This window comes from Sorex fumeus, unplaced genomic scaffold, assembly GCF_029834395.1.
Source record: "Sorex fumeus unplaced genomic scaffold, SorFum_2.1 ptg000128l, whole genome shotgun sequence".
Lineage (NCBI taxonomy): Eukaryota > Metazoa > Chordata > Mammalia > Eulipotyphla > Soricidae > Sorex > Sorex fumeus.
This window is the reverse complement of record NW_026606185.1, coordinates 56,015,409-56,029,688: the sequence shown is the minus strand read 5'-3', so window position 1 is coordinate 56,029,688 and position 14,280 is coordinate 56,015,409. Positions and strand designations below refer to the sequence as shown.

General features: G+C 40.9%; 1 protein-coding gene across 1 annotated transcript; it reads left to right on the top strand.

The window, feature by feature from the left end:
- Positions 1-1,643: 1,643 nt before the first annotated feature.
- STARD6 (StAR related lipid transfer domain containing 6) lies at positions 1,644-13,578 on the top strand. The gene is made up of 7 exons (XM_056138397.1): positions 1,644-1,762; positions 2,572-2,665; positions 2,876-2,925; positions 3,772-3,898; positions 8,239-8,356; positions 10,448-10,541; positions 13,374-13,578. Exons 2-7 carry the CDS (start codon positions 2,576-2,578, stop codon positions 13,576-13,578), a joined length of 684 nt encoding a protein of 227 aa, XP_055994372.1. The 5' UTR covers positions 1,644-1,762; positions 2,572-2,575.
- The last annotated feature ends 702 nt before the right edge of the window (positions 13,579-14,280 follow it).

Genomic DNA, 14,280 nt, shown 5'->3' with positions numbered 1-14,280 from the left:
TCTTGCTGCATATGTGAACCCGTCTGCAAGGCTGGTGCGAGGAATCCAGTTTCAACCAAGTGGTGTTTCACAAAAAGGATGCCATCTCAATGTTGTTTGTGTTTATTTTCCACAATCCCTGTGGATGAAGATGCACTTGACCGTCACTCCATCTGACTTTGTTCCAGCTCATTAGCTATTACATCAGCAGGAAATGCAACTAGCCTTGTCCGCTGGCTTCTTTTCACCCTCTCTAACCTACTGAACTTCACTTTTCCTTTCTTCTTTAACAGTTAACAAATCCAGAATCTGTTCAGCTGAGCTCAGTGATTCAGGAAACACAAATTCATTGTAGCAGTCAGTAAGTGCTAATGTTGTTTAACTGAGTTAAAGTTTCTCATGTAGATTACACTCCAGTGTTGTGACCCAATAATCCGTGCCATTTCTCCATCAATCACTAGCCAATAGGTTGTTGATAGAAACTAAACAACAGTGTTCTATGTGACACGACAAGCCCAGGTTAGGGACTAGTTAGAAACTGTTAACGACTCAAACTCCAAAGGTTAGGTTTTGTTTTTTTTTTTATGCACATTTTGTGTCTTAATTTAAACTAGCTTTCTTTGGGCCACAGAAGTAGTACAATATTTAAATCACTTGCCTTGCATGTGGTCAGTTCTGGTTTGATTCCTCAGCACCACACCTTAGGAGGCCCTCCCCCCACAATAAAAAATAAACTGTCATGGACAGTATATGAAGCACTGTCCTGGACAGTAATGAAGCACTGTCCTCCCATTTGTTCATCGATTGGCTCAAGCAGGCCCAGTAACATTGTGAGACTCGTTACTATGTTTGGCATATTGAATACATCACGGGTAGCTTGCCAGGCTTTGCCCTGCGGGCGAGATACTCTTGGTAGCTTGCTGGGCTTTCCGAGAGGGGCGGAGGAATCAAACCCAGCTTGGCCGGGATGGTTGTGCGCAAGACAAACGCCTTACCACTGTGCTATCGCTCCAGCCCTTCATAAGTAATATTTTCAATATTTCTCATACAACCCACCTTCCATCCTGGGGCATAAATCACCAATGTTTTCTAATAAAGATGAAGTATAAATATATGGACACTGAAAAAATATAAAAATGATCAATTAGCCTCTTTTGTGAATCAAAATAAATCTTCCACTTCGTCCCCTTACAGGTTAATAGATATGGAGAGCTCCATGAGATTTAAAGAAGAGCCTTAATAGTTATTAAAATTCTGGACAAGATCCATTAGGAAAGAGAAAGAAACCAATAGTCAACTAGAAAAAAGAGAGACTCATGGTTTACTTTAAAATGTCAAATATAGATGTCAAGTAGGTGTTGTACCTTGATGAAAAACAAAGTTATATATGGTAAGTGGTAAAGTCAGCTCTGTATTGTCAAGGACTGCTCCTTCTACCACACCAACCAGCTTCCCCTAAGTGAAAAATAGATTATGGGCCAGATGAAGAATAGAAAACAGGATGATAAGACACACATTGCAAAAACTGTTCCTTACTGTACTATTGTTGTCAAGTCTCAGTATCTGACCCCTAGTTGGGGTTCAGTAAATTTGTTTAAATTTACTTGATTTAAGGTAACAATTAAGCAAAGACATCCCCTGAAAAGGAGTCATCCATATTGGGGAAGAATTTTCCAAGCAGAGGGAACAGAAACTACAAAAGCCCAGAGATCAAAGACACTGTGTTGTGTCTGGGAACAGCCAGGAGATCAATGCGATTGGAGCTAAGTGGAAGAAAAGACAGGTAAGATTTGTCTTTGGGCCAGAAGACAAGAGTCTGAATATTTAATGTCATTGCCACTCATTTAAAAAAATTAATAATAGGGCCAGAGAGAAAAATGTAGCCAGTTAAGACACTTGCCTTGCATGCAGTCGACCTGGTTTAATCCCCAACAGCCCATTCTAGTCCTGAGAACCACCAAGAGTGATTTCCTGAGTACAGAGCCAGGAGTAAACCCTGAGCATTTCCAGGCATGCCCCCTGCCAAAAATAATAATAATAATAATCCATGGTCCATAAAGTTTGCCCAAGAGGCAGGCAGGGGGCATGGAGTCATTCCACAGCATCAGAAGTAAGCCCTCAGCATCACCAGGTGTGCCTCAGAACAAAAAAATGAATTCCAAGAACACATGATCATCAGTGATCATCAGTTCTTTTTATAAATCACTGTGATTTATGAAAGAAAGGAAGCAGGACATTAAATGCATTATCTCATTTAGACTTTATGATATTCTACAGAATTAGCTATTATCCCAGTTTCCAATTGATAAAATTTAGGAAACAGAACTACTAAAGTGTGTTTTTCATACAGTTTATGAGAAACACAGGGGTTGGCCCAGGTCTCTGTCTCCAAAGCTGTTTTTTGTATTCTGCCATATTTTTTCCTGTAAAACACCAAGAATAGGAAAAGTCTATGCAAGTACCCAGGAAGGAATTGTTCTTCATTGTAACGCGGTAGGAACCTTAGAAACAGAGTTAAAATGTAATATGGAATTTCAAAAGTTTTGAATATAATGACATTCTTAACAATCATTTGTTCTTAAAACTTTGCAGGTAGATGGACTATAAGGCACTGGCCCAACAAACTGCCCAAGAAATTTTAGGTTACAATCAAGATACATCAGACTGGAAAGTGGTTAAAACTGCAGTAAGAAAACAATATGTGTCAAGAGTTTGTGTTTAAATGAGAACCAACTCACTGTAAAGACATTTTAATTTTTTTCTTTTACAAACCAAAAAGTATATTTTTACTTTTTGTTTCATTTTTGGGTTTTGCTATTTATTTTTTTCCTATTTTTGCTCTTTATTTTTATGTACCCGACAGCTAATTTATTGATTTTTTTTATTCCCCTTTGAGAAAAAGGTAACTGTTTACAGCAAGACTTCTAGAAAATTCCATGGAAATCTGTGAGTACGACTTCCTATTTAAAGCCATTGTTTAGAATCTGCTTTTACATTTTTAACTGAATCCTCAAAAAAACACGAAATTTTAAAGTCAAGTCTCAGTCAGGGAGACGTCTCAAAAGATTGAGCATGTACTTTGCTGCAGAAAGTCCAGTTCGCCTCAGGGACCCACTAACAAAAGGCGGGAGTAGCCCCTAAGTATTCCCAGATGTGGCCAAACTCCACCACCCCTCCCAACACACACACACACACACACACACACACACACACACACACACATACAAACACACAAAGTCTCAATAAAGTTTAACTAACACAGACATGCCTATTCACTAAGTATTGTTTGTGGTTGGTTTATTGCTATATGAGTCAAGTTCAATAGTTGGAAAAGTGACCACATTGCCCACGAAGCATTTCTCATACCATGAGGCCTCTACTGAAACATTTCCTGGGCCCAGCTATAGATAGAATTATATCCTCAAATTAAGAGTTGAGGCACAAGATATTTTATAACTTCATAAATTTCTCATTAGTTACTATTGGCTTACAGTAAATACAGCAGGAAAATGTGTATAAGAAAGATTTTAGATGAGTCTGGAATGAAATTAAGGTAACTGTAGAAACAGTAACAAAATAAGAAAAATAAAATGTTGAAAAAAATACAATTATTATTGTAACGCATATTTAACTAAAATTATTTCCAATTGTAGGATTAATGCACCTGATGAATTCCTAAAGTAATTTTTATCTTTTTCTTACTGTCATTTACTAAAATAGTTTGATAGTATATATTTTCAGCTTAGATTAAACCTGTTAAACTTTGAAAACTCTTTATTTTGTTAACTATAGATATCGTGTTGAAGGAATAATTCCAGAACCAGCAGCTAAATTATCTGATTTCCTTTACAAACCTGAAAATAGAATTGCGTGGGATAAATCGTTGAAAGTGTACAATATGGTGCACAAGATTGACCCGGTAATTTCTTATTTAGTATTAGACTTTTATTATATTAATATATTATTAGTTTTATACCTTGGTGTGGGTCCCGGGGCTGAGGTCTCCAAGCCTACTCGGATTGGGACTGGGCCTTCTCCAACCAGAGCCTCCATCTTCCAGTAGGTAGGCATCACACCCACTAGCTGCCACCAGCGCCAGGTTGGTCCCATGAACGGCCAAGACGCAGACACTATAAAACCCAGCTCCCGGAAGCATGCGGCCGCATTCTCAGCCTCGCTACATCTTATTATCTTATTTTTCCTTTGGAGAACCCAGCAGGCTACCAAAAGTATCCTGCCCACACAGCAGAGTCTGGCAAACTTCCCGTGTCATACTCAATATGCCAAATACCAGTAACAATGATGGGTCTCATTCTCCTAATCCTGAAAGAGCATTGGAATGGCTCTTTTAAAATCTCAGGGCTGGGAAGAAGGAGACGTTACTGGTGCCTGCTCGAGGAAATCGACGAACAACTGGATGATCGTGATCGTGATACCTTAGTGATTTGAGTTAATCCTTTATTAACCAAAAGTTTCGTTCAAATTCACTTTGTTCTGTTTGTAACCGCATGTCTAATTTAGAATTTGGTCAATTCTCTTGCACATGTTTACGGGGGTTATAAGAACTCATTCATTCTCCAACTTCCCTAGGCAGGAATAGAGGTGAATCATTCCTTGTCAATGGAATTCAGTAAATTTATATAGTGGTATTACATTAAATAACAGGAGCAATGCAGACATATTTCATAGGGGCTTACAGAAAAGAAGCATGCAGTCTGTAATATTAAGGACAAGGCAGGAAGGGAGCACCAAGAGGGAGAGTAGGTGCCTTGTAGGTCTAATATCTGGAGTTCATCAAAGCATGGCCAGGTTGTGGCCATATTGGAGAAGCCCCTGTTCAAAAAAGAAGAAGAAGGGCTGGAGCAATAGCACAGTGGGTAGGGCTTTTGCCTTGCACGCGGCCGACCCGGGTTCAATTCCCAGCATCCTATATGGTCCCCTGAGCACCTCCAGGAGTAATTCCTGAGTGCATGAGCCAGGAGTAACCCCTGTGCATCGCTGGGTGTGACCCAAAAAGAAAAAAAAAGAAGATAAGAATAAAGGGTGAAATAACGTGTGTGGACAGCACAGTTTTAGAAACACTTTTATACGCTATCTTAGTACAAGCAAAGAGAAAAAATAGGGCATAGGAGAAGAAAAGGTAGGTAATGAGGTAAGGAAAGACAAAGCTCAGGAGGAGAAATAGGTGAATGAAATTAGAACCAGAGAGTGACAGGAAAAGAGAGAGGAACAAGGATGAAGCTGAAGTGGGCAAAGCCTTCTGAACGCTGGTGCCTCTTACCTAGGAAGATTTCTGTAAGAATAACTAGCTGGACTTCCTGTTCAAAGGGGGAGATAATTTTATACTCTATAGTGGACTGTAGAAAAGGGTAATTGAAATATACCCTCCTGAAGTTTGTTCTCCACTACTGTTACTATTTGTATGTTTCATCCTCTAGCAAATTTGTTTATGGGGGAATTCTGACAAATCCACCTTTCACAACAGATGTTGATGTTGTTTTGACTCATGCATTCTGCAAATATGCCTTGAAAAACGGTTGTGAACCACGTACAGTTTCAGGTGCCGGGGACCAGAGATGAAAGGCTAGAAAAAAGCCCCTGATTTCACCGATCCTAATTGTAGCCAGAAGGACAAAAGTAAACCAGTAGAGGGGCTGGAGCGATAGCACAGCAGGTAGGACGTTTGCCTTGCACGCAGCCAACATGGCCAACACAGGTTCGATTCCCAGCATCCCTTATGATCCCCCTAGCACCGCCAGGAGCAATTCCTGAGTGCATGAGCCAGGAGTAACCCCTGAGCATCGCCGGGTGTGACCCAAAAAGCAAAAATAAATAAATAAATAAACCAGTAGAGTTGTTTGTTTTCAAATAAGGTAATAGCATAACGGCTATTATAATAGATAACAGTTTCTAACGGCTGGGGTTAATAAGAACATAACGATTGTGAATAAGGATAGGAGAGGCGTGGACCAGAAGAATTTCATCTGTGGGTGGGTAGTCAGGGAAAGCTGCCCGTAAGGAGAGATGGTTAAGTAGTTACATGAGCAATGAAGAGGAGATGACAGATGGAGAAGTGCCCCCCACCTGGGGGAAGAGTAACACAGATGAACACCAGTGCACAGACCTTGAGGCTGGATCTTAACTTGTTTTTATCTTTATTTTTTGGTTTGGGGGCCAAATCCAGAGGTGCTCAGAGATCACTCCCAGTGGTGCTCTGCTCGGGGTTCAGTCCAGGCCAGGTAGGGACTTGGGAGTGGCCAGTCTATATGGAGGCTAATGAAATCAATGGTAATTTATCAGTCTAAGGAGAGAACTGTTAAGAGTTTAACACTTGTGGGGCTGGATTGATAGCACAGTGGGTAGGGTGTTTGCCTTGCACGCAGCCAACCTGGGTTCGATTCCCAGCATCCCATACGGTCCTCCGAGTATCGCCAGGAATAATTCTTGAAAGCATGAGCCAGGAGTAACCCCTTGTGCAATGCCAGGTGTGACCAAAAGGAAAAAAAATAAAGACTAACACTTGTAAGCTGAGCATGGGGTGCCAAAGGGTTCAACAAAAGACACAGAAAGAGAGAGAGAGGGGGGTATTACTCCCAGAGCACAATAGAAGTGCACATCACACCTCGAAGAGCCAGCTGGGAAAGCCAAAGCGAAGTGCAGACAGATGCATGCATTTATTAGGGTTTTTTGTTGGAGCTCTTGGGAGTTTGATGGCTAAGGCCAGGTCAGTTCATTCAGACCCTGTAGTAAGTTCCACTGGGGTTTGTTCTCAGGAGCACACAAGAGCTAGGCTCTGAGACAGAAGGGAGATTTCATGAGGAGATGTCTTGAGAAACCTTATCTAGAACTGAGATTTGCTGCATATTCTGGGCTGTTCCATTGGCACGCATTTGCGAGAAGGGTCTTAATTCAAGGCCCTGCACAGCTTGCTTGGCCAAGCAAAATGATTACTAGAAGTCTCAATCCTGGAGAGTAGCTTAGCTAAACTCACAGCAGGGATTCATCACGCCAGGCAGAGCAATCTGGGGGTTGAACTCAGGAAAAGTGAATATGCAGGGATTAAGTGTTACAAACTTGACAGTAAAGAATAGAGGCGACCCCCAGACTCTGGTAGGAGGATCCTGTTGACAATGTGGATTAGACTAAGGGGTCTTTGGTTGCCACAAGAAGAAGAGGAATTCACACTTTTCTTTTTTGCTTTTTGGGTCACATCTGGTGATGCACAGGGGTTACTCCTGGCTCTGCACTCAGGAATCACCCCCGGCAGGGCTCAGGGGACCATATGAGATGCTGGGAATCGAACCTGGGTCGGCTGCGTGCAAAGCAAACGCCCTACCCGCTGTGCTATTGCTCCAGCCCCGGAATTCACACTTTAGATCTTACATCACCAAGTGCTAAATTATCACATTTTCTGGACTTAATTTTCTATGAAGTACTAGAAATTGTACTGTCTCTCTATTTATGCATGCGATTTAATCAGATAGGCTGCAGTTTCATCATCAGAAAAAAAGCGGGGGGCGGGGAGGGAAAGCAGGAGCGAGAGAGATAACACAGGAATTAAAGTATTTGCCATGCATACAGTGTAGATGATGATGGTTTGATCCCTAACAATCTACATGTGGTCCTTTGGTCATCAACTAGGGTCAGGAATAACCCAGTCCCTGAATATTTCTGGGTATAACCAACACACCCTACTTCACCCCCATCTCCCACCTACACACACACACACACACACACACACATGCGCGCACGAAAAACATAATCTTAGGATTTGTCTTTGAATGTTCTGCACTCATAATAAACAGATTAGTGTTTTGCAGATACATTCTCCCACTCCTAAGGATGCCTTTTTCATTTTTTTTTAATGGTTTTCTTTGTCCAACAAAAGTTTTTCACTTGGGTGTAATTGCACTTGTTTATTATTTGCCGGTGTTGCCTGGTGCTTACAATTATAAATCGGATGTTCCTTTAACAGTGAAACTGCAAGCTGAATTAGTGGTGAACTCTTAAATCTTCAAAGCTCCACCTTTTCCCACTAGTGGCCAGAACTGTATGCTTTGCCGTTCTCTGGGTTAGGCAGGGCAGGAGAGGTAGTGAGTAGGGCACACAGCCCACTTGGTGCTACACAGTGAGGAGGTAACACAGGCAGGAGGAAAGCCTGAACACCGCCAGGTGTGCCCCCTGACCCAACCAAAAGGAGCAACACCAAGACTAGGAATGAAATACTTATTTCAGTCTTTCTGCTTTGGCTTGTTGCAGGACACATACATATGTCACACCATTACCCAGAGTTTTGCCATGGGCTCCATTTCACCCCGAGATTTTGTCGACCTGGTGTACATCAAGCGCTGTGATGGAAATATGGATGTGATTAGTTGTAAGTTACAAACATTTGCTCATACTTGGGAATGACTGCGAATCATTTTTTTTACTTCCACAACTTAAAAGAAACTACATTCATAGTCATTTTTGTACTTAATAAGACCGATGTTAATATCGATAAATGTAGCACCACTATTTAACCGATGACACCCCGTGACTTTTCTAGTATATACCCTGCAGTAAGAGTATAAATAGATACTTGTGGGCTAGAAGCAAAAAAGGGGGAGTAGGGGTTGGCCACACATGGCAGTGCTCAGGGCTTATTCCTAGTTCTGTGCTCAGGGAACACTTCTGGTCAGCTTAGGGGACCATATGGGGTGTCGAAGGTCAAACCTGGTTCAGCCAAGTGCAAGGCAAATGCATTACCCAATGTACTATCTTTCCAGCCCCAGTAGTCTATACTCCTAACATACTAAGAATTAAAATTAATTTGAGGGTGAAAATTTTATATTTTAATTACTTAGACTGGGTATGTCCAATCACTTGTATAATTTGTATCACTTGTCATCCCGTTGCTCATCGATTTGCTCAAGCAGGCACCAGTAACGTCTTCATCCATCCATCGTTGCGTGCTAGTGTAGCCCAATGGTGTCTGCTTGCTCCAGTAACAATAACGGACCTCATTCCCCTCACCCTGACCCTGGCATGACAAATAACTGATTTTTAAAAACAACCTCCTAAAAAAAGAAAATCACAAGGTAAAATTTTTTTCGGGGGTGGACCACACCCCATGTTGCTGGGGGCTTACTCCTGGCTCTTAGAGGACTTGCATTACCAAGCCCCCAGGAGTGATCCCTGAGCAGCACAGCGTAGTCCAAAGGAAGCCCCTGAGTACTGCTGGATACACCTCAAAACAAAACAAAATGTAATGGTTTTGTAAATGTTTAATGGTCTAAAATATTGACAGCAGAACATATCACAAAAAAATCCATAAACCCACTAACATAATATTCTTTTTTTCTGTGTGTTTTGCTTTAAATCTCAGTAAGTAAATGCTTTTATTATTTTTTACATTTATTAAGTATAAAAGTTTCTGTGTGCAAAAGGCAACAACATATTTAGAAATACTGTTTTGGGAGCTGGAGCAATAGCACAGTGGGTAGGGTGTTTGCCTTGCATGCGGCCGACCCCTGTTCTCTTCCCAGCATCCCATATGGTCCCCCAAGCACCACCAGGAGTAATTCCTGAGTGCAGAACCAGGAGTAACCCCTGAGCATCGCTGAGTGACACCCAAAAAGCAAATAAATAAATAAATAAATAAATAGAAAGAAATACCATTTTGAAGCCGATGAAACTCCCAGGTAGACCTGCCCCTGGGCTGAAACTTTTGGGGCCTTCTCAGGAAGGGGCCAGGCCACATCCTTGGGCATATGAAGGGTTCTGCTTCACAACTAATCTCCACAGACACCAAACGCTGGATCACCCCACTTCCACTGTCCCTGTAGCACATGGCAGCATGTGCGGCCACATGACACATCCAAATTTCACGATACTGACAGCCCCCAGTAGGAGTATAAAAATTATAGTGGGAAAGTGGCACTGAAGCTCAGTAAGTTTGTTCTACAACAGACACAGCTCAGTAAATCCTCAGACAAGGACTTTGATAACATCATTGCGAGATAGAACAATTTTGACAAATGTTTGTTTACTGAACTTTTTTGATAATTCCACTTGCCATTTTTTGTAACAAATAATGTAAAATCATTTTGTGCCTGCTAAGGAGACAGGCTTCAGGGGGTGGGTGGGAAACTGGGGACAATGGCAGAGAAAAGGTCACACTGGGGGTGGGGTTGGTGTTGGAACATTGAATGCCTGAAGCAACTATGTTATAAACAACTTTGTGAAAAACAGTGCTTAAATTTAAAAACCATATACTTCATAAAAAAGTTTAATATGACAGTAGTGTTCAAAGTTGGTTTGTGTATACATATAAATATGAAAACATACATATACTTCTTTTGAACTCATGTTCTGACAGTAACTGTATTATATGCTATGTCATATGTACTTTTTTACTAGCTATTAAAAGTAGAATTTTCCATATCTCTGGAATAAGATTCGTTCTTAATTTTTTTTAAATCACTAGCTAATAGTGTGGATTTTCCAGCATATCCCCCATCTTCAAATTACATCCGTGGTTATAATCATCCTTGTGGATATATATGTTCACCTCTGAAAGAGTAAGTGGTATTTGCATTTAGTTTCAACAGTTTTTCAGTTGAAGCTGTGATTTGTTAATTAAGGGATTATGGGTCCTAGTTCATCGAACTAATTGGCAGAATATTCTGCAGGGAAATAAATGCAAATTTAATTTTAAAATTAAAAATGTTTAACTTTCAATGAGGTGTTGGACCACCCCTGAAAGTGCTGGAGAGGAAGTTCCAGTTCTGCACTCAGGGAACTGTGTGATGCTGGGAATAGAACCTAGGCCTTCCACATGCAAAATATATTTCTCATTTCTTGAGCTGGGTCCCTGATAGATCTTAACAGTAATTGTAAAGTATTTTCATCTTAAGTATTATAAATGTTAATACGTGTATAGATGTGTGTTTTTCTCTTTCTTTTTCCTGTGTGTGTGTTTGAGCCACACTCAGCAGTACTCAAGGATCATTCCTGCTAGGGCTTGGTGGACCATATCGGTTACTAGAGATTGAACCCCGGGTTGGCCATGTGAAAGTCAAGAATCCTCCCACTATACTATCTCTCTGACCCCTGTGACCATAAGTAATAAGTGGACATATATATATATATATATATGTATATATATATATATCTCCTACGTTAAGTTGTTATTACATGTTAACTAAAATCCAAAGTATACTACAAAATAGGTCATATTATGATTAAATACAAAAAAAGTTGTTGTTGGGGCTGGGAAGATAGGACAGCGGTTAGGCTGCCTGTCAAGTACACGGCCAACCCAGGTTTGATCCTAGTCATCCCAGAAGGTCCCCTGAGCACTGCCAGGAGTAATTCCTGAGTGCAAAGCTGGGAGTAACCTCAGAGAATCGCTGTGTGTGGCCCAAGAGTGAAAAAAAAACAAACAAACCAAAAAAAAAGCTGTTGTTGGAAATAACTATTATTACCAGCAAAACTTAGACATGTGCTAGGCACTGTTGTCAACAGTTTACAAATATGAACTCTTTTGGTCTTCAAAATAACTCCACGAACTCTTGACTGTTCCATTTTGCAGAAAATAAAATGGAACCACAGAGAGATTAGTTATTAGGTTTCAAATAGGTATAGCTGATTTCGGCTTCAGACACGAGTAGTTCCAGTCTTAGTGACTACAGTTATTACATGGGTTAAAATAGAAAGTCTATTTCTAGTGGTCATTTGAATCCCATTAAATTCTTCTGAGTTATGTACCTACCATAAATTACATTTTAGCCTATAATTAGAAGATATTTTTAATGTGCAAAAAGGTTGACAACTCATTCTTCCAACTCTGTTGAAAGCAAAAATATCGATAACTTCACTTAGAAAAGGAACTATCACCCAATTAACAGTCATTTCCTCTCTCAATTTCCAGTCGATCACATTTTCTCATTGGTATCATAAAGACTTATCTCTAGATCAAGTCCCCTACTACCATTTCAGATTGACAGTAGAATACTTTTGTTCTATAACACAAGAAAAGGATGTTTGTGGACAGGCTGGTGGGGAAGGAAAACCTCCATTTCTATTAGACATTGTCTCCGTTTGGTTTAAAGAGAAAGAATACATAAGGAAGTTAGAGGCTTGAAAGTCCATTCCCTTAGTCCTTGTGACTGAAAACTGCAGGGCTTCTCAGAGTCAGGGTGGGCAACCTCCACCCACCTCCTTGTACTTCCTGAAGCCCCAGCAGTCATGGCCACATCTCACTGTTGCCACAGCTTACCTAGCAGCCTTGTTCCAGAGGCTCAAATAAATCTCTAAAGAGATCACCTAGCTGCAAAAATTTATTGGACACTCGTTCCCAGCTTAAAATCCCAGGGTGCTCCTAGAGTGAGGTGGGCTAGCTCCTTTCAAAACAAAACCCTGAGAGCTGCTCCCACACCCCAAAGCCACAGCCCAGTTTAAAATTGAACTCCAGCCAGACTGTCCAGTTAAGAATTCTGGATTTTCTGGAGTGCATGACCATGTGGTCATGCAACATCTCCAGTATCTACAACACTGACATCCCAGTAGTAGACGGATGGTATGTGACACGGAAATCAACCAAACTTGCCTAACAAGAACACAAAAACAGATTGTTAACTTGCAACAACAGTTTGGTAAACTCCCAGGCATCTTAATATCCCCATGGTAAGATGCAACAATTTTCACAGATTTTCTTCTATGGAATTTTTTTTTATCATTCCATTAGTCATTAAGGGATAACAGGTCATGGTCCTCCCATTGTTCATTGATTTGCTCGAGTGGGCCCAGTAACATCTCCATTGTGACACTTGTTACTGTGTTTGGCATATCGAATACGTCATGGGGAGCTTGGCAGGCTTTGTCGTGCAGGCAATATACTCTCGGTAGCTTGCCGGGCTCTCCTAGAGGGGCAGAGGAATTGAACTCGGGTCAGCCATATTGGCTGCATGCAAGGCAAACACCCTACCGCTGTGCTATCGCTCCAGCCCAAGGGATAACAAGCAATATAAAATAAATTGTTGTCATTCTGCTATGGGGCAGGCTTGAGGGGTAGTTGGGAAAATGGAGACAATGGTAGAAGGAAGTGTGTGAGCCAGGAGTAACCCCCCGTGCATCATCGGGTGTGACCCACCCCCAAAAAAAGGCTGCCTAAAACTGAAACCATTAAGATATGTTCTACTACTTTCTTAGGATTTTTATATAAAATGTCTATGTGGTTGCAAATCACTCTTACTTTTCACTTCAATAATTACTTGTGCTATATAAGGCCTATGGATGGGTTGGACAAATCAAAGGCAAGAAAGCCAAGAATTCTGCTTTCTATAAACTTGCAAATTCAACAAATAAATATTAAAGTTCTTTACATATTTTAGTTTTTCCTTTGCTTACAGGAATCCAGCACATTCCAAACTAGTGATGTTTGTCCAAACAGAAATGAAAGGGAAATTGTCCCCATCAATCATTGAAGCTACGATGCCCTCCACCTTAGTGAGCTTCATCCTCAATGCAAAAGATGGATTGAAGAGCCATAAAACTCAAGGATGTGGGCATCGGCATACTCCTGCTGGCCATTCATCATATCTGAAGAAGAAGTGAAGCTATTCAGCCTCAAAATTACGTGTGGAATTTACTGCAGTCTACTTCTGAGTCAGTGAACATAAACACGTCAACTGTTCTAGAACGTATTCTTGTACAGCTTACTGAAGGTACTTTAATGAAAATAACCCATAATTGTGTAAGAGAAGAACACAAAGTACCAATTCTAATATCAAATCTAAGACTAAGCAATAAGGATTCTGTAGGTGTTTTTGTTTACCCACCTTGAAAAAATGCCTTGCAAAATGAGTAAGAAAGAATACGCAGTCAGAGGTTAGCGTTACTTCACTGTAGCACTGTCCTCCCGTTGTTCATTGGTTTGCTTGAGCGGGCTGAGTAACGTCTCCATTTTGAGACTTGTTGTTACTGTGTTTGGCATATTGAATACATCACGGGTAATTTGCCAGGCTTTGCTGTATGGGTGAGATACTCTCGGTAGCTTGCCGGGCTCTCCAAGAGGGCAGAGGAATCAAACCCGGCTCAGCCAGGCTGGCTGTGCGCAAGGCAAACGCCCTACCGCTGTGCTATTGCTCCAGCCTTAGCATTAAAGATTAAAATATATTGCAGATTTTATATTTCCTTCACATACTGCCTCAAATGAACAAAACAGGGAAACGTGAATATGAAAATTGAAAAGAATTTCATTATGATCAGTGTCTAGAATTTATAATTGTCCAGATTGTGAATCAATGTCTGGTCAAG